This window comes from Alternaria viburni (assembly GCF_023758015.1).
Source record: "Alternaria viburni strain BMP 2772 chromosome Unknown scaffold_13, whole genome shotgun sequence".
In the NCBI taxonomy this organism is placed as follows: Eukaryota; Fungi; Ascomycota; class Dothideomycetes; order Pleosporales; family Pleosporaceae; genus Alternaria; species Alternaria viburni.
Window position 1 is genome coordinate 40711 of NW_026055782.1, and position 25220 is coordinate 65930.

Genomic DNA, 25220 nt, shown 5'->3' on the forward strand with positions numbered 1-25220 from the left:
CGCACTGGCGTGATGAAGAAGGCGGCCGCTGATTGCGCCTCCGTTCTCGTTAATCACCCCTGCGTCAACCGCCAAGGAACGGCATCTTACCCATAATGATCCGATGTACAATGCAAGGGGCTTCACATCGTTGGCGGCGCGCATCGTTCTAGGGGAAAAGACTGCCTCTCTCATTCGGGGTTTGGACCGTCTCCAGCCCGAGAGGTCCACGGGTCTAATCTATCTAGCGTGTTTGCCAAGACCATTTGCCGCCAGTCTGGATCCACCATCCACAATCTGGTCCAACACCGCGCCGCAAGACACCATCACCGCATGTAAGCAAATTTGCACTTTGAGACAGTTCTCTTGATTACATTTCGACGGCGCCAAGGCGCCACGTTCTATACCTAGATCTGTACTGCCATCAAATAGATAGCACCCCAACGCAGTAGTAGTAATCAGGCCACAGGTTCTGGCAGTCGTTGCCCACGGCGGGATTCCACTCGTAAAATTGGCTGGAGATAATGTCAGTATGAGCTTCGAGATGATAGAGCTAAGGCCAAGAGAAGGAACCGTGGAAAGTGGTTGGACGCGGAAAGCACTTACGCCAAAGAGATGCCGGCGCCAGTCGCCATCGCGTAACAGAACTCGTCTGGCTGCTGGAGATGAAAGCTCACACAATTGTCCGCCATGCCTTCGCGGACAGGTGAAGGTGTCTGCACAGGCTCAGTTGGCTTTGTTGTAGTGGTTGTCGGCTGCGTCGCAGTCGGTTGTATGGTCTCTGTCATTTGCGTCGGCGAGGGCGCGCCTGGAGTACGCGTAGTCGGCGTGCCCGGGCGACCTATACAGTACCATGCATCTGGAACGACGCCGGCGCAATCGCCGAAAACGGAGGGATTCCACTTCACGAAGTCGGCCTCGCTGAAGCTACCGAACATGAGCGCGATAAGGTCGCACGTGTCGTCGAAGGTTGTCTGATACCATCGCGTGCAGTCGTTGGGGTATCCCAGAGGGATTTTGCCCTCCGTCGGTTTCGCCGTCTGATGTGCGGGTAGTGGGAGATCAGCATCCGCGTATGCGCCAACACAGTACCAAGTGTCGAGCCAAAGACCTTGGCAATTGCCATCGAGGGCTGGGTTCCACGACAAGAACTGCTGTTGCGAGAAGTAGCCGTACAACTTCACAATGTCATTGCAATTCTGGTCGGCTTTCGCCTGATGGAACACTTTGCAGTTGGAGGGCATAGGTCCATGCGATGGTATCGGTGCGAAACTCGAATCGGCTGTGGGTAGTGTAACAGGCGTGTAATCGGTGGGCTCGGGAGGCGCGGTGAAGTCTGGCTGGGCCGTCTCCCATATCAGATCCGTGTTACCTGTTTGTCTTTGAACGCCAACACAGACCCAGTAATCGGCGAGAAGCATCTCACAATCGTCCTTGGTCGTGGGATTCCAGCTCACAAACTCGTCGATGGATTTTAGACCGAACTTATCCACCGTTCGCTGACATGTATCGCCGGGCATAACGCGGTACCATGAGTTGCAAATCTGCGTCTGCCCCGCGAGCGTCTTGGTAGGTGGCCATGCATTGTCGGTACTGGTAGTCGACACGTTCCACGAGGTGACGGGGTGCAAGACAGAGTAAGTCGAATTGTACGAAGTGCTCGTCGTCGCAGGGGCTGACGTGATGGCCGTCTGAGAAGTGATTCCGGAGGACGATGATTTAGAACCAGAAGTGAACGTGGATGTAGGTCGCGAGGATATGGTGGGTCTGGTACTGGTCTTTCCGACGCTCACACAGTAGGCCGAGTCGAGCCAAAAGTTGTCGCGACAGTCGGAGGAAACCGCGGGGTTCCACTCAAGGAACTGCTCCGTGGATATACCGTAGGCTTGAGACACGATCTGACAATTCTCGTCCTTGACCACGGTATGCCAGCCGTTGCAGTTCTCGGGCTGGCCCGGGTGTACTGGACCTGTAGGACTGGAGTCTTGGGCACTGACGACTGTGAGAAGTAGGCCCGCAGCCAGGGAACGCGTTTGTTGGCTCAGTAAACGCATGGTCGAACTTGACACAGCAGCTAGGCGAGTGGCTGGCTATCGAAGTAGTCGAGAGACCAGTGTGTACAACCAGTCCTCGAAGACTGGAGCTTGACGCAAGAGGATCGCGAAATGCTCTGGTTCTGCTATGAATGTACGGAAACGAATGAACACGCCATGAAGCCCAGGTGTGAGGGGATGTCTAGCGGCCCGAAAACCAGAATGCGATACTAGAATACCCATTGGGTACATGCCGAGTTTGTTAAGGCCAGCCGTCCATCATTCCAGTCGTCTGACTGATGCAAGGATGTATGTCTGGGCAGGGTCTTTCAGGTAGAGCGGCGATGATGCTCGCTTCGCAGCCGCATGTCGTAGTGCTTGATGGTGCACCTCACAGGTTTAGGCTATCGGCGCAGATTCTTAGTGGGGCTAAGGCGGCTAAGCTCACCTGCAGGAACCCGCCGTGCCGCCACGGACAAAGTTTTATCATCCTCTTTCTTCACCACGTTACATTGCATGCCTTAGCCTCAGGATTCTGCCAAGCATAGCTCATATGGGATGCAAGCAGGGCGTAATTGATAGGGGTCGGGACCTGCCCTTTTCGATTACCACGACCGGGATAAGTGGGGACGTATGATTGAAGCTAACATTTTATGCTGACTGGATGACCATCGGGACGGGAACTGCACACCGGCAAAATTTATTGGCGCATTCTATCGAAAGAGACTGTAAGCAAAAAGTCCCAATAGAGATGGGCATCTACCTGCGTAGGCAGCCTTGCGCAAGGCCGAGACCAGGGTGGGATGGGGCTTGAGTCCAGGTATGTTGTGTGCTGTTCACTCGGCGCAATCAATCCTTGAATACTTGTTACCGCTGCTTGGTTGTTGGATATCACCAACTCGCCGTCTCGAGCGGAAGTCACTCGTTAGCTCATTTACTCATACACTCGTTCACCAACACACTCGTTCAACATGCATCTTTTCTCCATTCTCATCTTCTTGCTCGCTAGCGCCGAAGGGGTTTTTGGGGGCAGCAGGTTTTGGGAGGCCAAAGCACCTAACAAACGTACAAACCCTCGCCCTGACTACTCAGCCATCGAAACCATCAACGCGACTTCGTCACTCAGCAAGCGCGCTTTTTCCATCGAGAGTCGGCCAGGTCAAGCAGAATTACCCCGCATCTGGCCAAAAAAGACGATCAGATACTGCTTCGAAAACTCGCAGGGTCATGATAAGCTCGAGGGCCTCTTCAGGTCGGCCATAGAACTGTGGGCTCAGCTCAATAGACATGGCTTCAAGTACGAGGAAGTCTCAGATGCAGAATGCAAGTCTGAAGACAAGCGCGACTCCGTGTTGCACATCCATTACAACGACTACGGCAGGTTTTCTACGACGCTGGGCATTCCCGTGGTCGACGCACAGGAGATCGCGGACAACCCCACGACAGCCGTCCGTGGGCCAACCATGCACCTTTCTGACAAAGAAGGTGTCGGTCAAGAAAACACCCCCGCCAATATCGCCCATGAGTTAGGTCACGCCTGGGGCCTTGCTCACGAGCACCAAAATCCGTATTACTGGGAACAGAGCAGCATCACTGGGCCCTCTTGGAGCGTTCCAATGACCGGGAAAAAGTACTTCGAGACCGACGACTTCAATTGTGGAAACCTAGAAGACCATTATAAGATCCACAAATCAGTACAGGTCCTGATTGATACGGAAGTGGACGCCAGAAAGCGAGATATCTTGCAGGGAGAGTACAACAACCTTTGTGTCTTGCGCGGCGTTGCCAGCAAATACGGTTTCAGTGCTGCTGATTGGCTTCCCATTAGCAACACTGCGAACATGGTTATAGACGCGCAGTTTGACCCAGATTCGATCATGTTGTATCCTTCTCAAGCTGGTGGTGGCGACAATGGCGCGAATCGACGTGTCATCATGAAATACAAGAAAGACTCCATGCCGAACCAAATCATCCCGATTCGTCACCGCCCCAGCAACATGGATGTCGACCGGCTAGTCGCGCTCTACGGCGATCCTGCGCCTTCCACCCTGGAGGTGCCGCACAATTCAGGTTCAAGCGGCTTTCATGGCAGACTCGGGAAGGCGAGGAGCAGTAAAGAATTTTCTCGCGCCGGGGACACCAAAGATGGTGCATGCTGATGAGTACCGTGTATGCAAGTACCCGCCAAGTCCGTTTATAGATCATGTAAATAGAACGTCGTGATAATTACTGGGCACTCTTAGCTACAATCATATACATGTCACCATATCCGTGTAAGTACCGCGTGAAACTGGGGGTTGATCTTGTCGAGGGAATAAATAAAGGCAAGCGGGCTCCCGCAGGCCGTGCACTGGTCACGGACTTCACGCGGACGGGCAAGTATCTTTGCTATTGAGCAGAAGATAATTTGCGACTGCGATTGATTCATGGCTATGAAGGTCACTGACAACGAAAGGGTAATGAAATTGTTATGCGAACACGCTCGGGTTGCTAGCTACAACTCAGGCCTTGCACCGCATTCAAAGACCTGTCTTGGTTTGTACGTGGGCATCGGCAGTCTCTCGATGTTTTCGCCGAGAGCTTTTGTAAGCGTACCATCGTCGAGATCTATAGCCCAGACCATTGTTCTGCATTCTCGTTAGCAAATGGTCACAGATTTGCGATGCATCAAGAACAAGATCGTCGCACTTACCCTCCTAAGCAGTGCTGATGAGCAAAATCGACTTTTGTTCCCAACGTTTGAGTGTCGTCGAATGACACCCACTGGTTCGAGTCCCAAGTGACAATCTTGACAGCCGCCTCTTCATCGTGGGTGACAGTGGCGCCATTGGCGATGACTTCGTTGATTTCCGCCGCCGACAGCACGCCGGGCGTACCCGTGCATGCGCCGCCGTTAGCGCCTTCGCTAAACTCACAGCCAGCCGTCATGCATCCAGGGTCCTTCATCGTGAAGCTGCGGCCATAGAACCCGAGACCCAACACGACACGCTCTGGGTTGATGCTGTTGCGCCACAGGAGCTCGAGACCCATCTTGATTTCGGTCAAGTTTGTATGAGCCTGGGCAATAGGGCCGAGACTGTCGATGCTGGCGTCCCAGACACCGTGGATGTCGTACGTCATCATGTTGAACCAGTCGAGATATGGCTCCATTCCTTGGAGATTGAAGCCGCGGAGATACCAGTAAGAGGCAGGCTAGTGGGGTCAGTCGCGACGAAACAAGAAAAAGTATAGCAGGGACTGGTTGCTACTCACAAGAGTCAGGCTGATGCCGTATTCCCGGCCTGATGAGTTCAAGCGCTCGCGAAGCCTCCGCAGAAGATTGACGTAGTTGTCGAAGTCTTCGGGTATGCCGCCTCGATCCTCAGCCACAGGACTAAAGCGCGTGTGTCAGCGTAGCCAGAAATGATGAGGGTTTGTTACTTACTACTCCCAGTCGAGATCAACGCCATCTAGGTTATATCGCCTCAAGAAAGTCAACAGTGAATCGAAGAACTTGTCTTGGTTTGCTTCGCTGGCGGCCATGTCGGAGAAGGCGGTCCGGTATGGGCCCGGATCGTTCATAGCCCAGCCTCCAACAGCAATCCAGATTTTGAGGTTAGGCTGCCTCTCCTTGAGGGCTGCGACACGACCGTATCGTGATCCGGTACCTGGATCCATGTCCTCGATGTGGAACGTTTTGGGGTTGATGAGAGCAAAGGCAAAGTTGATGTGCGTCCATTGCCCGAGCGGAATGTCCTCAGGCTCCATGTTACCACAAGGGCGCTGGAAGTTCCAGCCCTCGTAGTAGCCGATGGTGCGCGCGTCGGCACTCCGCTGCGAGAGGTCGCACTGAGGATGCGGCACAGGATTGGGGCCGCAGAAGTCAACCGTCGTGCCACAGAAGCCATGCTCGCTACAGCACACGTTGAGTGGGCAAGTAGTGAGGTTCGCATACTGGAGACCCCAGGTGCCAGGATCGCATTCAGATTTACGATTGCAATCGCTGGTGCATTTGTCGCCGCAGAAGACGGGACCAAAGCCACAGGCACCGGTACCGGTGTCATCGCTAATGACCATCATTAACATCATGGCCAATTATACATGTTCATATCGACGACTTACAGAGGTCCGCAGCATCCAAGGTCACATGACTTGGTTGCAGTGCATGTGTAGTCGGGCTTCTCATTTGCTTTGATAAGCATCTCTCTAGCCTCAGGCGTGGTTTCCTGGCCAGCAACGTTCTCCATGAGTAGCCTGACTTCCGCCTGTCCGCCGAAAGAGCCCAGATCAAGTGCTTCCGCAGTCAGAAGGAGGCCCAGGCTGAGGGCTAGGCCCTTGAATGAGACACCTCTGGATGTCATGATGATATGGAATGAGTGTTTGTACAACAAGTTTCAAGGAATGAGAAAAGCGCGATCAATGTCCCCAGCGAGAAAGATAGCCTGACGAAGAGCGTAGTGATACCGAGTGGGACGAGGCATTCACGACCGGACGACGGTCGAGCGGCGCGCAGCACCAATTCCCGTCCCGTACCTGGCTCACAGCTGCGGCATCAGGGGTGGCCAGGCAAACATGCCGCCAGGCCCGTAGGCGAGCAAGGCGAAATCAATAAGAAACTCATTTGCTGGAGTGTCAGCTCCGGCGCGATGTATGTGCCAAGACGAACGAAGGATGAGGTTGAGTTTGTCAAGGTGGGTCAACGCGAGGACCCTGCCGAGCCGGCACGCCACTAAATTCCGCCCTGCATTTAGCCGCCGAGCACCTCCATCGTTTTAACCACAATCAGCAACCCCCGACACTATTTCGTTGATGCAGGTACGCCCTGCAGCATGCGCCTAGGTTATGAACGCAAACGAGCTGGCTCGTGAGTGGTGGATTCGTACGTACCTGAATTGGATTCTACCATTGTCAGGCCGATACGCTGATGGTACCTCGGTAGGTCTCCACCAAAGACACTTTGTCTTGGGTAGCATCGCGTACATACAATGTTGCCTGCCTCATCCGACTTAGACTTTTCGCCCCCATATCAGACGGCAACATTCATCTAGTTCTCGCAACCGAAATGTCACCCTGCAGACTACCGGGGTGAATTCATTGACAATGGCCATTGTCCGGTCTTGGCTGAGAATCCTGGTGCTGCGTTGAGGCGGCGAGAGGACATCTCGACATCTGGACGCCTGATCATCAACCGCCTTTGGCTAATTCTTCTCCCGTCTCTTCCGAAGCTTTGCTTGCTTGTTCAAAGTCTATGAGCCTAGTTCACACGCTCGCAACGTTGGTCATTCGCCTTACGCCTCACGCTCATTCTTCATTCATGTCTCTCGTTTAGTCCGGTAACACCAATCGACATGATTATCACGTTGATCTTGGGCCTCTCGGTCCTGATCAGCTCGACGAATGGCTACGTTCCACACCACGCACACCATGGAAGACATGCCAGAAGTGCAAGACTATATCAACGTTCAGAAGCTGCCTCATCTGTCAACTTGTCCTCCTCGCGGACACCGCCCACTCTTCGCAAGCGGGATGATGATCCAAGCAGTATGGAGTGGATCAAGCGCTGGGCGGCCATCGGCGATAGCTACACAGCCGGCATCGGTGCTGGAAGACCTCTCGGCCACAGAATCACCGCGGACGAGGTAGCTATCAGAGTGCCCAGTGGGCTGGAAGAGGTTCGAGACAACTGGAAGTGTTCCAGATATGACATGGCATACCCCAAGGTTATAGAGGCACAGTTTGGTGCCCACGTCGAAAAGGACGGCGGCTTCCAATACCTCGCCTGCAGCGGCGATCGTTCTGAACAAATCTACCAGCAGGCGCAGGCCCTAGAGGGCAAGCTCGACTTCGTCACTTTCACTTCTGGCGGAAACGACCTTTGTCTCGCCAAGATGATTGCAGATTGCATCATGCTGCCCTACGGCAAGACATCCGCCTGTGAGACCGTCATCGCAAAGGCCCAGGAAAATGCCAAGAATATTATCACCGACAACATCTTTCAGATTCTGGAAGCTCTCAACGAGAAGATGAACGACGACGGCATCGTCGTCGTGAACAGCTATGCTCAATTCTTCGACACACAGGAAGACAACTGCGATCGCCAGTCGTGGGACTTCTTCTGGTTCCTCCCATTGGGTTCCTCGTACCGAGCTCTCACTATCGAACGTCGCCACGTGTTCAATCAGCTGGTGCTTGACATCAACCAAGCGATTCGCGACGCCGTTGACAAAGCCGCCAAGAGTGATAAGATCAAGTACAAGGTTGGCTACGCTGATTGGGATTACTGGGTCTCGAATGAGGTGGACGCCCGGATGTGCTCGCCGAGTAGCAATGGCGACTATCCAGATCCAAAGCAACCGAACATGCACTTCATCAAGCCCGACACGCACCCTTGGGATGAATGGCAAAATGATTTTGAGCGGTCGGAGCTACGCAAGCGCGACGTGGATTTTGAGGAGATACTGAACTCAACGAGGCTCTCCAACTCGGAGAAACGCCAGGTAAATCGCATCAAGGCTATGATGGAGGCTCGCGATCGAAACCTTGAACGTACACTCTACGACTCCATCCTTTACAAGTCACCTGATCCACGTGCTGCCGTCAGGCACAAGCTTGACGCCCGTGCTCCCTCACCACCAGGCTGCCCTGGGGATGGTGGCTTTGATATGACCTTTGGTATGGGCATGCCCGACACGATTGGCCGTAACGTAAGTACTGGCTGCGCTTAGGTACAATTATGCCAAGGTTATTTGACTGACATTTGCAGTTCCATCCCAACGAAGCCGGCCACCTGACTATAGCCTCCTTCGCTATCTCAGAACTCATGGACCTGCGCGCCATCGTTCTGGGCGTCGACTCACCCGCCTGCACCGCCGTCAAAGACGAATTTACATGTTTCTCCAAGACGGGAAGCAAATTTTACGTCAGTGGCAATCGCACCAATGAGAACTACGAGGGGTTCTGCAAGGAAGTCCAAGATAAGCACGACAAAAACAAGATCAACTGGAGTTACTCCAAAACCTACGACGAAGGCACACCAGAGCAGCACGACTACGTCGTCACCCTCAGCAATGGTGTTTCGGGATTCGACAAGGACGAGTGCGTGGACTCAATGAAGAAGATCATGAACTCATGCGACACATCCGATAACCCCATGAACTGGAAGGGTGGTGGCAGATACATTCGCAGCGGCGGAGACTACAAGTACGAGCTCAACCCCCGCCGCAGTAACCGCCCCTGGCCGCCGCCAAAAGCGCCATATGGTCGCTGCGAGGGCTGGTATAAGGGGACTCACGGACGCTACAAGGTCGAGGGTGCTGGCTTCTCGACCTGGGATTACGGAAAAGATACTCTTCGGCCTAACATGAATGGCTGCTATGGTCTTGGTACATCCTTTTGGAAGTTCGAGTACTTTGACAATCCGGCTGATCATGATGGGCACGAGTGGTATGCGACGTTTAGTACGCCGATTTGGGTACGTGCAAGGTGTTGGGCGAATAACAAGATTGTCAAGGCGGCGGGTGGATGGACGAATGGGTGTAAGGGTAATGATTGAGGTGTTCCTTTGCGCTTTTTATATACTATCAAACCACACCAGTGCTTGCTTAGTTGCATTGCCAAGGCAGACTATCATGAGTGCTTGCGAAATTTGGCCCAAGTATCAAGACTTCTTCACATTCTCCAACACTCAATCACATGACGAGCTACCCCCGGCTTCCTCATTATATGCGATTCGCATGCGAGAAGGTACCGTGAATGAGTTATTCATGCCAATCTAGGAAAACGCTTGAAACCCTAGAGACTACGTTGACATTAGGTCACCTTTCTTGTAAGCTTGTGAATTGATGTAGTCTGCAAACCTGTTCAGCCTTTTTCTTGGATAAGGTAGGTTTATCAACTCGAAGTACCTCTCATCCTAATCACTATCCGAATCAAGTTCCATATCCGACGATTCCTCTACCGCAGGCTCTTGTTCTTGCTCATCCCCAGATCCCACTTCTGGCCTAGATTCCGATTCTTGCTCGTGATCATATGTGTATTCACCCTTCAGATATGCGATCCTGTTTCGCACCGTTTTCTCCGTGTCTTTGAGTTTCTCGATGCGGTCGTCATGTCCCTCGTCAGCGTCGTCGCCGTATTCATCGCGTGCCTCTTCGCGACCTCTGCGTTCGCTACTTTGCTGTCAGCCTCGGTTCTCGTGAAAGTGTTGTGGTCTACTAGGCAGTTTTATAGTAGAGGCAGATGGTGGTGGCTCATCAAAGGATGTCGTGGTAAATGAGAGGGTAGGTGGCTTACGCTTCCATTTCAGCAAGCATCTCTTCATTGTTGGCTTGCTCATTCTTCATCCACTCTTCCTCGTCAGTATAGCCTTCGTCTCGCTTCGCCTCCCAATTCTTTTGATGCTGTTTGTAGTCATCCTCGTTGCGGGACATGATGGGTGTTTAGTACTTGATTGACTAGGTGGTGATCGTAATCAGTATGGTTTTCTGCGTTCTTCGAGTTCGCTGACTGGTTGCTGTCTTGTCGATGGAAAGAAAAAAGAACGTCGGAAGGCTGAGCAACGATTATATACCCCTCTTCTATGGCACAAGGCTGAACTTACAGGCCGGGCTCATCCCCACGAACTAGGCTGAATTGAGGCACTCCTGCATCGAACACGGTAGAGATGTATGCCTTTGAAGCGATAATAAGCGACCTCACAGCCACCCGGTTGCAATCCGATGAGGCAAGGCCATAGTCAACGGCCTCGGCCTGTCGAACCGCCGGAATTGTCCTAATGTTCGCATGCGTTCCTGCCCGTCTACCAGAACGGCCAATAAGCGAACAATGACTGTTTTCCATGCACCTAGGAAAGCATTCTGTAGATGTGGGCGATAGAAACTGTGGAGGTCTATGCCTGGCTATCGCCGTCAGGGAAGTTGGTATAGCCAAGATCATACAACAGGAACGGAATGGACCATGTTGAGAGTCGTAAATCGCTAATCATATTCAGTCCAACGCCATGCTGATGCTGAGAATCATGCCGTGATATAGTACAAAGTCTTGGTATACACATCATCCACCTCTTGCCCATCAAATTATCCCTTAACCTCCTTCTCGAGTAGTTCCTTCGCTTCGTTGACCTTGGTCGCAAGGTATGGGCTACCGCCTCGATCGGGATGGTTGAGGAGCATGAGCGATCGGTGCTTCTTCCGTAATAGTTCTTTCGTGATGCCGCGTTCGCTGAGATTGATTAGTTCATGAGGCTCTTCGTAGAGGGTATGATATGCGGTAGACCTACGGCATCTCTAATATGAGAGCAGCTTCTCTCCGTGTCATCTTGGGCTCGAAGCCGCCCTTGTAGTATCCACGTCCTAATGCTCCAGCTCCACCACCTGATCTCCGTAATGCCACGAGTGCTGCGCGACCCTATTCATAGACGTCAGTACATGTTCCTAGTGTATTGTGATACTCTAGCAGTTGCCGATCCAGTCAACATAGAGGCGTGACTAAGGAGATTGGAGGCCATACGAAGAAAGCAGTGGCACCGGCGCCCAAGATCCAAACCCAGGCAGACATCTCGTCACACTATCTGGGCTCAACTATGCGGTTTGGGTGTTTTGGTGTACGGGTAGTGTGAAGTCGCGATGCGAGGTAGGCGGCAGGATACGTCAGATGGAGATCTCTAGGTGGATGGCGGCGGCGAGGTGGTCAGAAGGAAATTTGCGGAGGTGCCTCGGTCGACAAGCATCGCAATTGGCGGGCCAGAATGGCAGGTGGGTTGGCGTGCACAGGCCACCCAAAATTTCGAGCCGGCGAACTTCTCGAACCTCAACCTCCACACCTTTACACGACACCCGCCTCATCACCGCCAACTAAGTGAAGCGTGGTCGATCCTTATATATCTTGATCTCAGCCCGTGCTGACGACTACTGCGACGCGGAATAGCGCATACCTACCCACGATAAGAACGAGCGCGATCGCATTCGCGCCACGACGATAAGATGAGAATCGAGACTTGCTACTTCTGCTCTTCGCCGGTGTACCCGTCCAAGGGTATAACCTTTGGTATGCATAAGTAATCACATCTCAAAGAAATCCTTGCTGACTCATCAGTGCGCAACGATGCAAAGGCCTTCCGCTTCTGCAAGAGCAAATGCCACAAGAACTTCAAAATGAAGCGCAACCCCCGCAAGCTGGCCTGGACCAAATCCTTCCGCCGCGCGCACAACAAGGAAATGACCGTCGACTCGACCCTCACCTTCGCCCAGCGCCGCAACGTGCCCGTGCGATACAACCGCGACCTCATCCAGACCACCCTCAAGGCCATGGGCCGTGTATCCGAGATCCGGCAGAGGAGAGAGCGCGCATTCTACAAGGCGCGCATGCGTGGCAACAAGCAGAGGCAGCGTGAGGAGGACAGGAAGCTGGTCGAGGAGAACCAGCACTTGCTGCCGCCGAGCGAGAGGTTCGCCAAGGAGGAGGTTGAGCAGGAGGAGATGGAGGTTGATGTGCAGAAGGTCAAGGACAAGGTCGCGGCTAGGAGGAAGGAGCTTGAGGCTGAGGAGAGCGAGCTCAGTGAGCTCGAGGAGGAGCTGCCCAAGCAGAAGACCAAGACGAAGAAGATGCTGAAGAGGAAGGTCGGTGGCGGTGTTGAGGCTATGGATGTTGACGAGTAGGACTGGCAATTTGTATCTCCCGCGATATAACTGGACTGTTCGGCATTCTTTGGACGATCTTCCCACAAGGTCACGGAGTTTGGCGTCTCACTTATGGTAGATTACGGACATGATTTCGATACCACAGCAAAAGCATCTTTCCATACCAAAAGCTCACGGTCGAGTGTACATTGATGTAGCATGTACTTTGTGTGTGCCTCGTTGTGCGCCCTGCGCCAGGGTTCTCAACAAACAGTCGTCAGCCTCACGTTGAACACTATCCTGAAAACTCTCAACTTTCGGGTGTGGTAAAAGACGTATGAGTCAACCCACAATGAATGAACAGTGACAGTGCTGCCATCCTCAAGTATCTCTCACCTCACCTCTCCTTCTCCACTGGTCATCACGTTGGCGGAGTTTGGAATGTTGCCTGCAGTCATTGTCTGGTGATACATCTTCTTTGAAGTCGGCACGATCGCTTGTAAGCTCATTCCCACGCAAACATGATGTGGCTGTGCTTGATGGATTCCAGCGTCACCGGAAAGTGCGTCCCAAGTGGGCCGAAGTGGGATTAGCGTCCGTGCGCTAGATCGAGCGCGTCGTGCGCGTCAAGGTCACCACTCCCCGGGGCCCGGTTCTCGTCCTAAAACTATCTGCCATCACAACATTCCGACCCTCCATCTTCACTTGACTCGCCAGATTCATCATCGTGTTCTTTAGGTGGATATGCATTAATTCCGACATTACGATGAAGTCTGTTGATAGGCTTGCTGGCCGTTTACCCAGCCATCGTCGCTGCACAGCCTTGCACCACGAAGCCTTACCGTGTTGAGAGGACCACAGCTGCACCAATGAGTAACGAGTCTCCAAGCCGCCTTCAGGCGTGACTCCAACACCTGTTCCGCTGCAGCGAAGCGAGTCCTAGGCCGCCGCGCTTCGTTGCACTCTTATCTCGCCTGTCTCACCCTCTTCACTGCAAGCGCTCTACGGCTCCTTCTCCCACAATATTTCATTTCATTCTTTTGTTGGTACCACTTGTTTTGCATGTTGCGAGGCTACTGCTGTTATGCGGTTACTCCATCGCCTGCCGGGGTCCGACCAATTCGACTTGGTTGAGCGATTCGGCGAGAAAATCCCGCCTTACGCCATCCTCTCGCATACCTGGGGTTCCAACGAGGATGAAGTCACGTTCTCGCAATTACAAGAACACCAGGCGAAAATTATTCCTGGATATAGCAAGCTCATCTTTTGCTCAGAACAGGCTACGAAAGACGGTCTCGAATTTTTCTGGGTTGACACATGCTGCATTGACAAGAACAGTAGCACCGAATTGACGGAAGCACTTAATTCTATGTTTAAGTGGTACAAGCAGGCGGAGAAATGCTATGTCCTCCTATCCGATGTAACCGTCGAGGGCCCGGTCAAGGATATCACTCAGAGACAATGGGCACACATGTTCCACAGCAGCAGATGGTTCCAGCGGGGATGGACGCTGCAAGAACTGCTTGCGCCAAAATTTGTCGAGTTTTTCTCGGGGACTGGCGCGCGTCTTGGAGACAAGGTCACACTGCTGGAGGCTCTCCACTTTAGGACAAAGGTGCCAGTCCCAGCACTCCAAGGCTGTTCGCTGTCACAATATAGCATTGACGAACGCATGTCATGGATGGAGGGACGTCAAACGAAAAGAGAGGAGGATGCGGCATACTCTCTTCTAGGTTTATTGGGCATCCACATGTCGCTTCTGTACGGCGAGGGACGTGAGGCGGCACTGACACGGTTGCGGAGAAAAGCAGAACGTTCACTGAAAAGTAAAGCGTCGACGAAGCCATGTCCGCCGCGTCCATGGACCGTTCCCTTTCCGCGTAATGGAGCTTTCATCGACCGCGATTATCTAGCGGAGGTGTGTCACAGATGCTCTCAGCCTGCTGGTTCTGCAACCCTGCTTGGCCCTCGAGGTGTTGGGTAAATACTACTGTCTTTATTATGTCACAAATGACTGATTTGAAGTCCAGAAAGACACAAATCGCCATCGAATACGCCTACCTAGTCCGTGAGCAGATGCCATCGAGATGGATCTTTTGGATCAACGCAGCGACGCGAGCTACTTTCGAAGAAGATTACTGCGCGATTGCCAACGTAGTAAAAATGAAACACTACGACAATCCTAGGGTTGACATCATGTCACTCGTCCGGAGCTGGCTGTGCGATGGTTCCAAAACTAGACAGTGGACCATGTTGGTGGATGGTGCTGATGATATAGACGTGTTCTTCTCTCGCCGTCCATTGCAAGAACATACCCCAGCCAGCTCGCACTTACGCTGGCGTCTACTTTCTAACTTTCTCCCACAAGTCCCCAATGGGTCAATACTTGTTACATCCCGAGGCCGGGAGGTCACACAAGGACTCAAGGACCTGCTTTCAAGCAACGCGATTATCGAAGTTGCAGTAATGAACACAGATGAGGCATTGGCTAGTGTTGGGAAGCAACTGGGCTCTCTAGCGTATAGAGACCAAGCTTTACGACTTTTAGATATCCTTGGCTCTACGCCGCTCGCTGTCAGGGAGGCAGCTGCGTTCATAAACAACCGCAAAATGGGAACAAAGTCATCTTACCAACCGGACGAAGCCCTCGGGAGTAACATCAGCCATACATCCTCACTACACGAGGTTCAAGATGCTACGGCGCAAACGTTAGAACCAAATTCCGAGAACGCAATGGTCGACCCCAACTCGGGCCTATCCATGATTGTGCACCGTCTTCACACAGCTATCGAGGATTTGCATGACCTTTTGCCCGCAATACGAGCTGTGCAGCCTGGGCACAGGGTCACGAACACCTCTTTGTTGAATATTAGCCCGCTGCCTGCAGATCAGCGCGAGCCTACCTTATCCATTGCTCAAACTTCGCAGACTAAGTCCACTGACATGTCTTTCACTAGCAAACCAACCGACATTGCATCAATCGTTGCAGGTACCAATGGCTTGATGCAGTTGGATCTATCGATGTCAGATCTGGCTTTGCTTATTGATCAAGGCACGAAAATCGGCAGCTTTGCTCACGCTAGGGCCACTAGTCGGAATCGATTCCAAAGGGGAGAATGGGATATTGATCTTTTCCAGCACAAGGACGACAGGAACGACTCCCTCGTCAGAAGGCCCGGTCTTGTGGACGTAATTGAAATGGAAAAGAGATGGCCAAGCTTGAGATTTGTTCAACACAATAGTCGGATCGAAAAACAACCCCATGAGGAGGCGCCGGACAAGTGGGACAGCTTCACTTGGGTCATGGTGGCAATTGTTTCGGCATTGGACGAGTGTATGCCCTCTTCAGGACTTCAGGACCTTCTTTTTCGTGTGTTCAACACGATAGTAGATCGCCACGTCGACATGTCGCCCTTTATGAGCTTCCACTTGAAGAAACTTGTCGAGTCGTGGAGATCTTTCGGGTGCACCAGAGAGATAGCATTCGCAATCAAGCGGAAAATGCGTCAGAGTTGGTCGGAAAACCCCGTCGGTCAGGGGCCTCTCAGCCCAGTTCCCCAGCTGAATGACGCGGAAACACAAGACGCGGAGAACATGCTTGTTTGGCTTTTCAATGGGGACATGTCAGTATGCAATGTCTTGTCTCCAATTACATTTTCCTTGGCTGAGGCTTGGAGAGAGGTAAAGCTCGACTTGTGCACTGACGGAAACCCTTCGCATGAATCGCAAGCCTGCATTACATATCATCCCCAAGGTCATTTGATTGGGTCACAAAAAGTCGACCTAGGTCTAGCTGCGGACGAAACACCTACCGAGCCCTACCTTATATCCTGGCCTCAGGACAAGCCTCAGTCAATGATCCACTCGCTTGGGGTCGGAACTCCATTGGAGAACATGATGTTTCATGCATGGCAATGCGGTTCGGAAGCTGCTGATAGTTTGACTTTGATCGCGAAGGCGGACGCACCGTATCATGCTGGAATGGAGGTATACTACACCCTCGAGGTACCTGTTGATGCACGAGCGTCTATTCAGTCCGCTCCGCACATTGGCATGCTTGCCGACCAAGGCTTTCCCACAGACAGCAACCAAATACAAAAGACCCTTGAGTGGATCCTTGAAGGAGAGTCGACAGAGAGCTTACGATGGCTCCAGAGCCACGTTGCAAACGACTACCTACTGCGGATAGAAAGCTCGTCCGCGGCGATTGATCAAGCGAACGACCACCGACTACAGGATGACTGCAGGTCCTCGTCATCCCATAAAGCTCATGAGACCATCTTCTTCAAATATCAGGCTTTTCTTCTTGGTTTCTACTATCAATTGTTGAAACAAGTCTTGTCATTCGAATTGGTCGAATCTCGATCTTCATTTCACAGCATATGGAGTACAGACTGCACGACTCTCCTGGCATTGTGCACCCAGCTTGGTCACTATTTGAGAAGCGATGGTAGGGTCAGCCGTGCTCACATAATATACGTGCTTGCAGCAATGTACAACGGCTGTCGCAAGATGTTCAATACATGCTCAGCACCTCATAGACTAATCGGTGTTCTCGGTTCTACTTCGGTATTAGCGCTACCTCTCATACGTGCTACGGACGATCCAAAGGAACTAGGACAAATCGCCGTCGTCGATCTTCCAATCAGACATCAAGGGGTCGACAACACTGAAGGCGATTTGATGGCAGGAATTGGGGGAGGGCTACGTTTCAAACCCTGGTTTGGTGAATACTTGTGGCCCCACCCCACGATACAAGCAGCTGGCCCAACGGAGATTTGGAGTGTCCACCCGTACATGAGCCTGGCTATAGATAAAAGCGGCATCAGTGGCGTAGTCATGGCAGCTCGATGTGGTAAGAGACTTGTGGGGTGGTTCAATCCAGTAGCTGCCGATACTTCGTTCCTGAGCTCGGCTTACATCAAAGAGTCTCATAGCAAAGAGGAGGTTGTTGCATTCGAGATGAAGGACGAAAATTGGCAAGCTGGCGAGGCTCTACTGCCAGACTCATTGAACGCTTTCGGCGCTGTACGCTCTCACAAATCGCCCGACTTGCGTTACGCCGCTACCGGTTTTTATGCTGAGAGAGGTGTGGAACTAGCCATCGCTCAATCCGCTAACGAGTTCTCTGGGGCGTTCGATAGATTGCAAGCACAAGACGGAGGCATGCTCATCGCGTGATCAACACCGGTCTCTTGCTTTGTCTCTTCCTGTCTCCAGCGATTTACAATCGACTTCCCTTCGCAACCTTCACAATAAACCCCAGGCGCGGGAAATGGATTCTGATATCCAACTCGGCCTTCTCATCCGGCTTGATGACAACCTCCTCACTTCCAATCTTCACCAACGTACCCTTCGTAGGGTTACCGCGCCCAGTGTCATCTGGTACAACACTCACACCCACACCCGGTACCATCCCTCTCCTCGTGTCAAGAGTCTCATGCGGCGCAACCGCCGTAGGAACCAACAGCTCCTCATCTTTCAACAAAGGCGTCCGTCGCAGCGCCTCCTTCCACTGCACATCGCCTTTCTTCACCGTTACTTGCGTATCAGGCAGCCCATCAATATACTCCTCAAATCTCTCAAACCACCTCATCAACCCCGGATACCTCTCCGCATTAAACACCAGCCCCACAACATCCTCCTCCCCATCCGTATCCCTCGCCCCACCCCCACTCAAATCCCCAATCCCCCTCCCAGCCCCAATATCCATACCCCACCTTAATTGATAGTACAAACTCAAATCCGCCAAGCTCGGCGTCTGCGTCGGCATCGCCCACGTTCCAGACGTGAACATCGGTTCCAGCATCGAAAGGTGCATGTCCAGAAGCGAAAGGTTATCCGGAATCTTAGCCTGCAGCTTTTCGGGCTGGATAGGGTGCCCGATTAATTGGGCGCGGTCTTTACCGAAATCCGAGGACCAGACGGAGGGGGGGATGAAACCTGTGGTTGTTCTGAATAACGGTTTCTGCTCTAGTCAGCATACGGGCACCACACATTCCCCTTCCCCCTTCCCCCTCCTTTTCCCTTCCTATCCCCTCTCCACTGAAAGCAAACTCACAACTTACATCCGTCCAAAACCCCGCAAACCCCCTCGCCATCGCCCTATACTTCCACTCTCCTACTCCCAAACCCTGTGCTTCCGGATACACAGTACCCCAGCCCTGATCTGCAGGGAAGAAATGCTCCAAAGCCTCGATTATGAGCGAGGTGTCGCAGTAGATGTGTCGCCCGATTGCTAGAATGGGGATGCGTCGGTACTGCAGGCCGAAGGTGGAGGTTATGAGGGGGCGGGGGAGCATGGAGGGGACGGGGATGTATGCTTCAAGCGGGTGGTGTGGGGTTAGTTGGAGGGTGGTGGTGGTGGTGGGGATGGTGGTGGGAGGATGGTGGAGGCTTACAGAAGGGGATTTGTTTGATGCGGAGGGTCAGTTTGACTTTGTTCGTAAATGGACTTGCTGTGCTGTGGTCAGTTTATGTGATGGGATGGATGGCAGCGTGCTCACAGTCATAGCCGAACAAGACGACCGGTGGGTGATGTATCAGAGGAGCCATATTTGCTTGATTAGATTCTAGCAGTTTGCTTACTACATGTGCTTCCAAATTGTAATGTTGATTGAAGAGATATAATGGAGTGGTGATGCCGAGTGGTGATGTCGGCATACCCCGCCCAGCCATTCATGTGCCGAGGTCCTGGTCGGGACGTACGGCATGCGATGTAATCGATCAAATGTCAATCGAGTATGTTTCAAACTGTTGTATATGGTGTTGCCGGTTATTTGTGGGTCGCAATGCCGATTCTTTCGCAGGAATTGGTAACTTGGTTCACTTATCCCACGAGACAATTGCAGGGCGGAAGACAGTTATATGCGTGTTTACTGTGACGAGAGATGATGCAACAATAGTATTTGGTAGCACTTCTACATACCCGCCTCTTGATTCAGCCTAATGCCCCTCTCCACCAACCCTTCAATCCATCCCTTAAACTCTTCCCTCATCTCCGCAGGCAGCACATGCCCCTGACCCTTGATAAAATGCTTCTCAACCTCACCTTCTTGCCAAACATCGTCCTCCTCTTCAACACCTAACCAATTCTCTTTACCCGTCACACCCTCGCCTTTCTCCAGTCCACGCCACAGCACGACGCCCAATGGGAACGTCAACATGCGATCTTTCGTTCCATGAACGACCATTATCCTGTTCTTGCCAACCGTCGTCGCAATCTGTTGGAGTTGTTCGGGACTCTTGTGATGCCATCCCGCGGCAATGGCTTGTAGCATGAAACCCGCCTTGCCAAAGTACTCTGGGTGCTGCCTTTTCCAGAGTTCGTTGGCGGCGAAGCGGTCGCCGTTTGTGGGGAAGGCTTGGACGACGGGTTCGAGCGTGTCGGGCGAATCGAGCCATTGCTGAGTGTAGAGATTCTTTTTCACGCCTTCGATTTGGGCGTCGAGGGATTTCGGGATGAAGAGGTTGGCGCGGTTGATGAGGTTCTCGAGGAAGCCCTGCGGTTGTTAGTGATTAAAGAGGTGTTTAATATGACGGTACGTACGGTTGTCCGGAACAGTTGTGCGGCTGTTGATACTAGCGACAGTGTGCATATCCGCTCCGGTATCAACATAGCCTAGATATTTGTTAGCGATGATGCATGATGACAGTCCACAATAGGCAATTTCGCCGCATCCCCCACGATCGACATACACGACCGGAGATCATATGTGCTCTACTATCGAACGCGTGGGGGTGGGGTAGAATCGAGCGGAGCGGAAGATGAAAGCGCCGATGAGATTACAGGATGATGCTGGGTATCAGAAGTCCAGAGAAATGTTTCTGGCGACTACATGTCGAGTATTTGTGTTCGATCGCGGAACGTGTAGCATCCGAGTCGATGATCATGACAAGGAAACTGTGGTTGACTTACTATCTCCTGAGCTATCATTCCACCCATGCTTATGCCAATGACGTGCAGTTCACGCTTGCCGGTCCAGCCGATGTGGTCGAGCACTTCGACCAGGTCCTGAGCCATGGCAGAGGTGGAGTATCTCGACGTGGGCTTGTCAGAGTCGCCGATTCCCCGATTGTCAGTCACCAGCGACGAGTACTGATCGCCTTTGTTGTGGGCGAAGTCTTTCGTCTGGCGCTGCCATGCATACTTCATGCCCCCAAGGCCCATGACCCACTACATGGCGTCAGTCGTTGACTCTTCACGATAACAATGTGTGCGGAAGATGCCGGAAGCGGCTATAGAGTGAAATGTATAAGTGTGCGAGTTGGACAACCTGAGACACGACGCAGACGAGTTGAGACGGTCATTGTGACTGAAACGAAACGGTGACAGGGTGCCGGTACCCGTGGATTGGTAGAAGAGGAACATTACAAATGCATCCCGGTCAAGAACAAGCTTTCTTTGGCGTGATATGCAGCGCATCATGTTGGAGCAGATATTAATACCGAAAGTGGGGCGACTTACCACGAGGTGTCTGTCGCCATGGCCGTGGACCTCGTAAGCGATGTTAAGGGGACCGCCACGGTCTTTGGCCACAACGGCCTTGCCTTTCTTTTCTGGTTTGAGATCCCAGATGGTGTGGTTGAATTCGGGATGTTGCTGCAGCTCTTCGACCGTCATTGGTGCCATGGCGGGTAGTGTTGCAAGCCTCGATCTGGAAAGTTAGTCAGAGGTTCAGGTGGAGTGTCAGGCAGGTGGAATGTCAGGAGGGGCGGAGATGCGAGGATGCGACGGGAGTGGTGGCGCAGCAGGGTGGACTACGTTGTCGTGTGGCTGCCGCTCGGCATGTGTCTCTTGGTAGCGGTGTGCCCATAGCGCATCCCGGCAAGCGACAGGTACGCGAGCGTTGGAAGCGGAAGGGACCAGGAATGCTGACGTACTATTCTTGTAGGCGCTTACAGATGAGGTAGAATGAACAAGTCCAGGCTTACAGAGTAGTATGCTCTAGACTGGCCTGGTGAATGTCAAGGGAATAAGCTGTATTGATTAAGTTGCTAGGCGTATAAAGTTCTTCACCTGCCAAACGCGTGGGAGAAGCAATATCGCAACGTCATGTCTACTAGCCCGTTTTCAGCCCAACTAACGTAACTCGTGTCTGACTAAGGCGGGCTGGACGCGCGAACTACGGACGACGCGGCTCTCTAGGCTGGCCGTAGTTATTGTAGTAGACGCGGAGAAGAGCTGCCTCAGGTGTCGTCTCAGCTGCTGCCCGCCGACTAATCACCCTTACCGCCATCCTCGTGTTGCCGTTTTTAGCGGGCGTTGCGCATCTGCAACAGGCCAAACAAGCTTTCTGCCTCACCCGTTCACCGTCGGCCACGATTCGACACTCGGCGAGTCTGCGACACCCACCCCCAGGGCCCTGTAGATGCGATCCTCGGCAGCGTTTCACCCTGCTCAGCACTAGACCTCCAGACCCCCAGCACGACACCCCTCCGCCCTCACAAAACACCACGACGCCCCGGATATCCGCGAGGGCCCAATTGCCCGACGACCTCACGACTGACGACATAGCGCCTCCTAATACCCGTGGACACCATGAACCCCCCTCCCAACGGCTTCTATGCCACCGGCCCGCCCATGATGAACCCTCCGCCGCCGCGTCTGTTCGGCAGCGGCACCTACGACCCGTCGCAGATGCCCCCGGGCAACATGTTCAACCTCGACGACGACGACCACAACGACAGCGACCCCAAGCGGCGGCGCATCGCACGGGTACAGCGCGCGGATATGCGGGTGACGACGGCATGCTGACAGGATGCAGGCGTGCGACATGTGCCGGAAGAAGAAGATCAAGTGCGACGGCAAGATGCCCTCGTGCACCCACTGCCAGAACTACAAGACCGAGTGCATCTTCACCCAGGTCGAGAAGAAGCGGCAACCGCCAAAGGGGTAGGTGCGATCGCGGTGTTGCGCACATGGCATACTGACCGTGCACAGCGCCAAGTACATCGAGGGTCTGGAGAACCGCCTGGCGCGCATGGAGTCGCTGATGCGCCTCTCTGGCGTCCTGCCCGAAGACGACGATGGCAGCACCGACCTGGCCACACTCGAGCGGCGGCTGGAGGCACGAGCCGGCCGATCCGCTACACCCCGGAATAGCATCGACGACCGACGAGCCTCGATGGCGCCGCCCACAACAGGCCACTCGACCGCCAATGGCACACCGGCCCAGCCAGCTCTCCCCAGTCCGAGGAGCGGCACCGCCTCACCAGAGCCCCAAGAAGAGATGGACACCACCAAGGACAAAGACAAGGAAGAGGACGCGCTCGCCGAGATGATGTGTTCCCTGGTGACGAACAACTGCGGAGAGACCAGATATATCGGTATGTCGTCCATAATCCTCGTCTTCACCGCTAATAATCCCAGGTTCATCTTCCGGTTTCTCCATCTTCTCGCCCAAAGGCATACAATGGGTCAACGAAAAGACCGGCGACAACTCTTTCCGCGACATGATCTCCACAGCCGCCGTCGAGGACAACAAGTGGATCCAATGGCGGCCCGACGTCTTCCAGGACATCTTCAAGCGCCGCGTCTACAAACAACTGCCGCCGAAACATGAGGCTCTGTCTTTACTCAAGGACTACTTTGAGAACTTCAACTGCATGTTTCCGCTGTTCCACGAACCGACCTTCATGCATCTAGTAGATAAGCACTACTCGAAAGATCCATACGAAGGATCCGGCTGGTGGGCCAGTCTGAATGTCGCTCTGGCTTTCGCACATCGACTGCGCGTCATGAGCAATCTAGTCCCAGCAGAAGAAGACGAAAAGGCGTGGCAGTACCTGAAGAATGCGATGAGTGTCATGGTAGAGCTCACCATGCGCAACACCGATCTTCTCAGTGTCCAGGCTTTGCTGGGAGTGGTATGTAATGACGGACTTTGAGGATGTTCTCATCTAATGATTTCAGGGTCTCTTTCTCTTAGGAACGCCAAATCCACAACCTACCTACTTCTTCGTTGCCACCGCCATGCGACTTGCGCATAGCATTGGTCTCCACAAGAAGGGTGCCAACTTCAGTCTCAACGCCGCCGAGGTCGAGCAACGAAGGCGTGTTTTCTGGATTGCCTATATGCTGGACAAAGAGTGAGTCTTATATCCTTGCACCAGTATACACAGACTGACATCATCAAGTATCTGTCTACGGTCTGGCAGACCACCTGTACAAGACGATGACGATATGAACGTCGAGCTACCGAGCGAGACTCCACCGGACAACATCGGCAACATCCCGCTCGCGGATGGAAAGGGTACCATGAACCTGTTCCGTCTCATGTGTACCTTCTCCGTGATTCAAAGCAAAGTCTACAAGGGCCTCTATTCCGTAAAGGCATCCAAGCAGACCGATGGCGAGCTACTCAATACTATTGGCGAACTCGACAAAGAGTTGGAAGCCTGGAAGGACGACATACCACTGGAGTTTAGGCCAGAGCACGACATCAAGGCATCGCACACCCCACTCATCCTCCAAGTCGCAGTACTGCATCTCGGATACTACAACTGCTTAACCACTATCCACCGCATGAGCGTACACCACGGATACTGGACTAGTCGATTATCCAACTTCGCGATACAAGGTCTCAACGCTCGCCCTCTGAACCCCAGAGTCTTCATGTCCGCTCAATTATGTGTGCAAGCCGCCCGAGCTTCGATACATCTCTTGAAGTACATACCGAAAGGTGACTTATCATGTGTCTGGCTAGTCATCTACTTCCCGGTCACCGCTCTGGTCACGCTCTTCGCCAACATTTTACAAAATCCACAAGACACACGATCACGGTCAGATCTCAAGCTGATGAAGCTGGTCGTCAACTTTCTGAACATGCTGAATGACGACCAAGGCAGTGGCAGTGTTAAGCGCATGTGCACTGTTTGCGCCGAGTTTGAGCGCATTGCTACTATCGTGCTGGAGAAAGCAGATCGTGAGCATGCGTCACGGCGGAAGAGGAAGCAGGGCGACAGCGAACAGGATGCTCAGATCGAAGCGACCGCGGCTGAGCTTCTTTCGACAGGTCGTAACCCACAATCCCCACCTCAGCAAGTTACGACCCCACAAAATCCCCCCGCCCAAGAGGGCATGATTTTCAATCCAGATTTCCATGGGTTCAACGAGGTAAGCCTCACCACCATTGTACTAGACTAAAGCTAACTTGTCCAGCCATTCCCCTTCTCGCCAAACTTTACGCACGACTCTTTACAACCCAACATCCAGATGAGCCAATACGGCTCACCAGGGATCACCGCACAAATGCTTCAGCAATCACAAAGTCTACCAATGACAACAGGTGGTGACATAAATGGCGTTAACGCAAACATTAATGCCATGGCCGGCATGGGCCAGTTCGACCAGACTCTGAACAATGTTCCACAGGATCTATGGAAGATGCCAATGACACTGGAATGGGATTGGGCGGATATGACTGGTGGCTTCTCGGGATACGAGGATGGCATCAGTATGAACGGTGTACTTCCGGATTTCTCGAATAACACCGGCCACGGAACAAGCGAGTTCAACCAAGGCGCTATGAATGGTGGTCGATGATGAAGCTTATTCGCAGCCGATCGGATGGAGCTTGCCGTCCCGACAATGGTGTTTCACAACATCGAC

The 25220-nt window shown here is 53.0% G+C and overlaps 11 protein-coding genes across 11 annotated transcripts; 5 read left to right on the forward strand and 6 right to left on the reverse strand.

Moving 5' to 3' along the window:
* Positions 1 to 403: 403 nt before the first annotated feature.
* On the reverse strand, positions 404 to 2033 carry J4E79_006384 (uncharacterized protein; the record flags this gene model as incomplete). Its single annotated transcript, XM_049355255.1, has 2 exons — positions 404 to 494; positions 586 to 2033. The coding sequence occupies 2 exons, from the start codon at positions 2031 to 2033 to the stop codon at positions 404 to 406; spliced, it is 1539 nt and encodes a 512-aa protein (XP_049209928.1).
* A 950-nt stretch (positions 2034 to 2983) lies between these two features.
* On the forward strand, positions 2984 to 4171 carry J4E79_006385 (uncharacterized protein; the record flags this gene model as incomplete). Its single annotated transcript, XM_049355256.1, has 1 exon — positions 2984 to 4171. The coding sequence occupies one exon, from the start codon at positions 2984 to 2986 to the stop codon at positions 4169 to 4171; it is 1188 nt and encodes a 395-aa protein (XP_049209929.1).
* A 335-nt stretch (positions 4172 to 4506) lies between these two features.
* Positions 4507 to 6352, reverse strand: J4E79_006386 (uncharacterized protein; the record flags this gene model as incomplete). Its single annotated transcript, XM_049355257.1, has 5 exons — positions 4507 to 4639; positions 4705 to 5204; positions 5265 to 5385; positions 5437 to 6057; positions 6114 to 6352. 5 exons carry the CDS (start codon positions 6350 to 6352, stop codon positions 4507 to 4509), a joined length of 1614 nt encoding a protein of 537 aa, XP_049209930.1.
* Positions 6353 to 7339: 987 nt separating this feature from the next.
* Positions 7340 to 9543, forward strand: J4E79_006387 (uncharacterized protein; the record flags this gene model as incomplete). The annotated part of the gene is made up of 2 exons (XM_049355258.1): positions 7340 to 8695; positions 8755 to 9543. 2 exons carry the CDS (start codon positions 7340 to 7342, stop codon positions 9541 to 9543), a joined length of 2145 nt encoding a protein of 714 aa, XP_049209931.1.
* A 360-nt stretch (positions 9544 to 9903) lies between these two features.
* J4E79_006388 (uncharacterized protein) lies at positions 9904 to 10420 on the reverse strand (the record flags this gene model as incomplete). Its single annotated transcript, XM_049355259.1, has 2 exons — positions 9904 to 10159; positions 10284 to 10420. 2 exons carry the CDS (start codon positions 10418 to 10420, stop codon positions 9904 to 9906), a joined length of 393 nt encoding a protein of 130 aa, XP_049209932.1.
* A 645-nt stretch (positions 10421 to 11065) lies between these two features.
* PAM18 (mitochondrial import inner membrane translocase subunit TIM14) lies at positions 11066 to 11546 on the reverse strand (the record flags this gene model as incomplete). Its single annotated transcript, XM_049355260.1, has 3 exons — positions 11066 to 11210; positions 11269 to 11396; positions 11499 to 11546. 3 exons carry the CDS (start codon positions 11544 to 11546, stop codon positions 11066 to 11068), a joined length of 321 nt encoding a protein of 106 aa, XP_049209933.1.
* Positions 11547 to 11971: 425 nt separating this feature from the next.
* Positions 11972 to 12646, forward strand: RLP24 (ATPase-activating ribosome biosynthesis protein; the record flags this gene model as incomplete). Its single annotated transcript, XM_049355261.1, has 2 exons — positions 11972 to 12035; positions 12084 to 12646. 2 exons carry the CDS (start codon positions 11972 to 11974, stop codon positions 12644 to 12646), a joined length of 627 nt encoding a protein of 208 aa, XP_049209934.1.
* Positions 12647 to 13691: 1045 nt separating this feature from the next.
* J4E79_006391 (uncharacterized protein) lies at positions 13692 to 14272 on the forward strand (the record flags this gene model as incomplete). The annotated part of the gene is made up of 2 exons (XM_049355262.1): positions 13692 to 14222; positions 14267 to 14272. The coding sequence occupies 2 exons, from the start codon at positions 13692 to 13694 to the stop codon at positions 14270 to 14272; spliced, it is 537 nt and encodes a 178-aa protein (XP_049209935.1).
* Positions 14273 to 17831: 3559 nt separating this feature from the next.
* J4E79_006392 (uncharacterized protein) lies at positions 17832 to 18909 on the reverse strand (the record flags this gene model as incomplete). Its single annotated transcript, XM_049355263.1, has 2 exons — positions 17832 to 18575; positions 18676 to 18909. 2 exons carry the CDS (start codon positions 18907 to 18909, stop codon positions 17832 to 17834), a joined length of 978 nt encoding a protein of 325 aa, XP_049209936.1.
* A 618-nt stretch (positions 18910 to 19527) lies between these two features.
* Positions 19528 to 21230, reverse strand: J4E79_006393 (uncharacterized protein; the record flags this gene model as incomplete). The annotated part of the gene is made up of 4 exons (XM_049355264.1): positions 19528 to 20109; positions 20157 to 20228; positions 20526 to 20783; positions 21075 to 21230. The coding sequence occupies 4 exons, from the start codon at positions 21228 to 21230 to the stop codon at positions 19528 to 19530; spliced, it is 1068 nt and encodes a 355-aa protein (XP_049209937.1).
* A 918-nt stretch (positions 21231 to 22148) lies between these two features.
* Positions 22149 to 25154, forward strand: J4E79_006394 (uncharacterized protein; the record flags this gene model as incomplete). The annotated part of the gene is made up of 7 exons (XM_049355265.1): positions 22149 to 22325; positions 22375 to 22502; positions 22551 to 22936; positions 22980 to 23476; positions 23523 to 23698; positions 23747 to 24725; positions 24771 to 25154. 7 exons carry the CDS (start codon positions 22149 to 22151, stop codon positions 25152 to 25154), a joined length of 2727 nt encoding a protein of 908 aa, XP_049209938.1.
* Between the last annotated feature and the right edge of the window lie 66 nt (positions 25155 to 25220).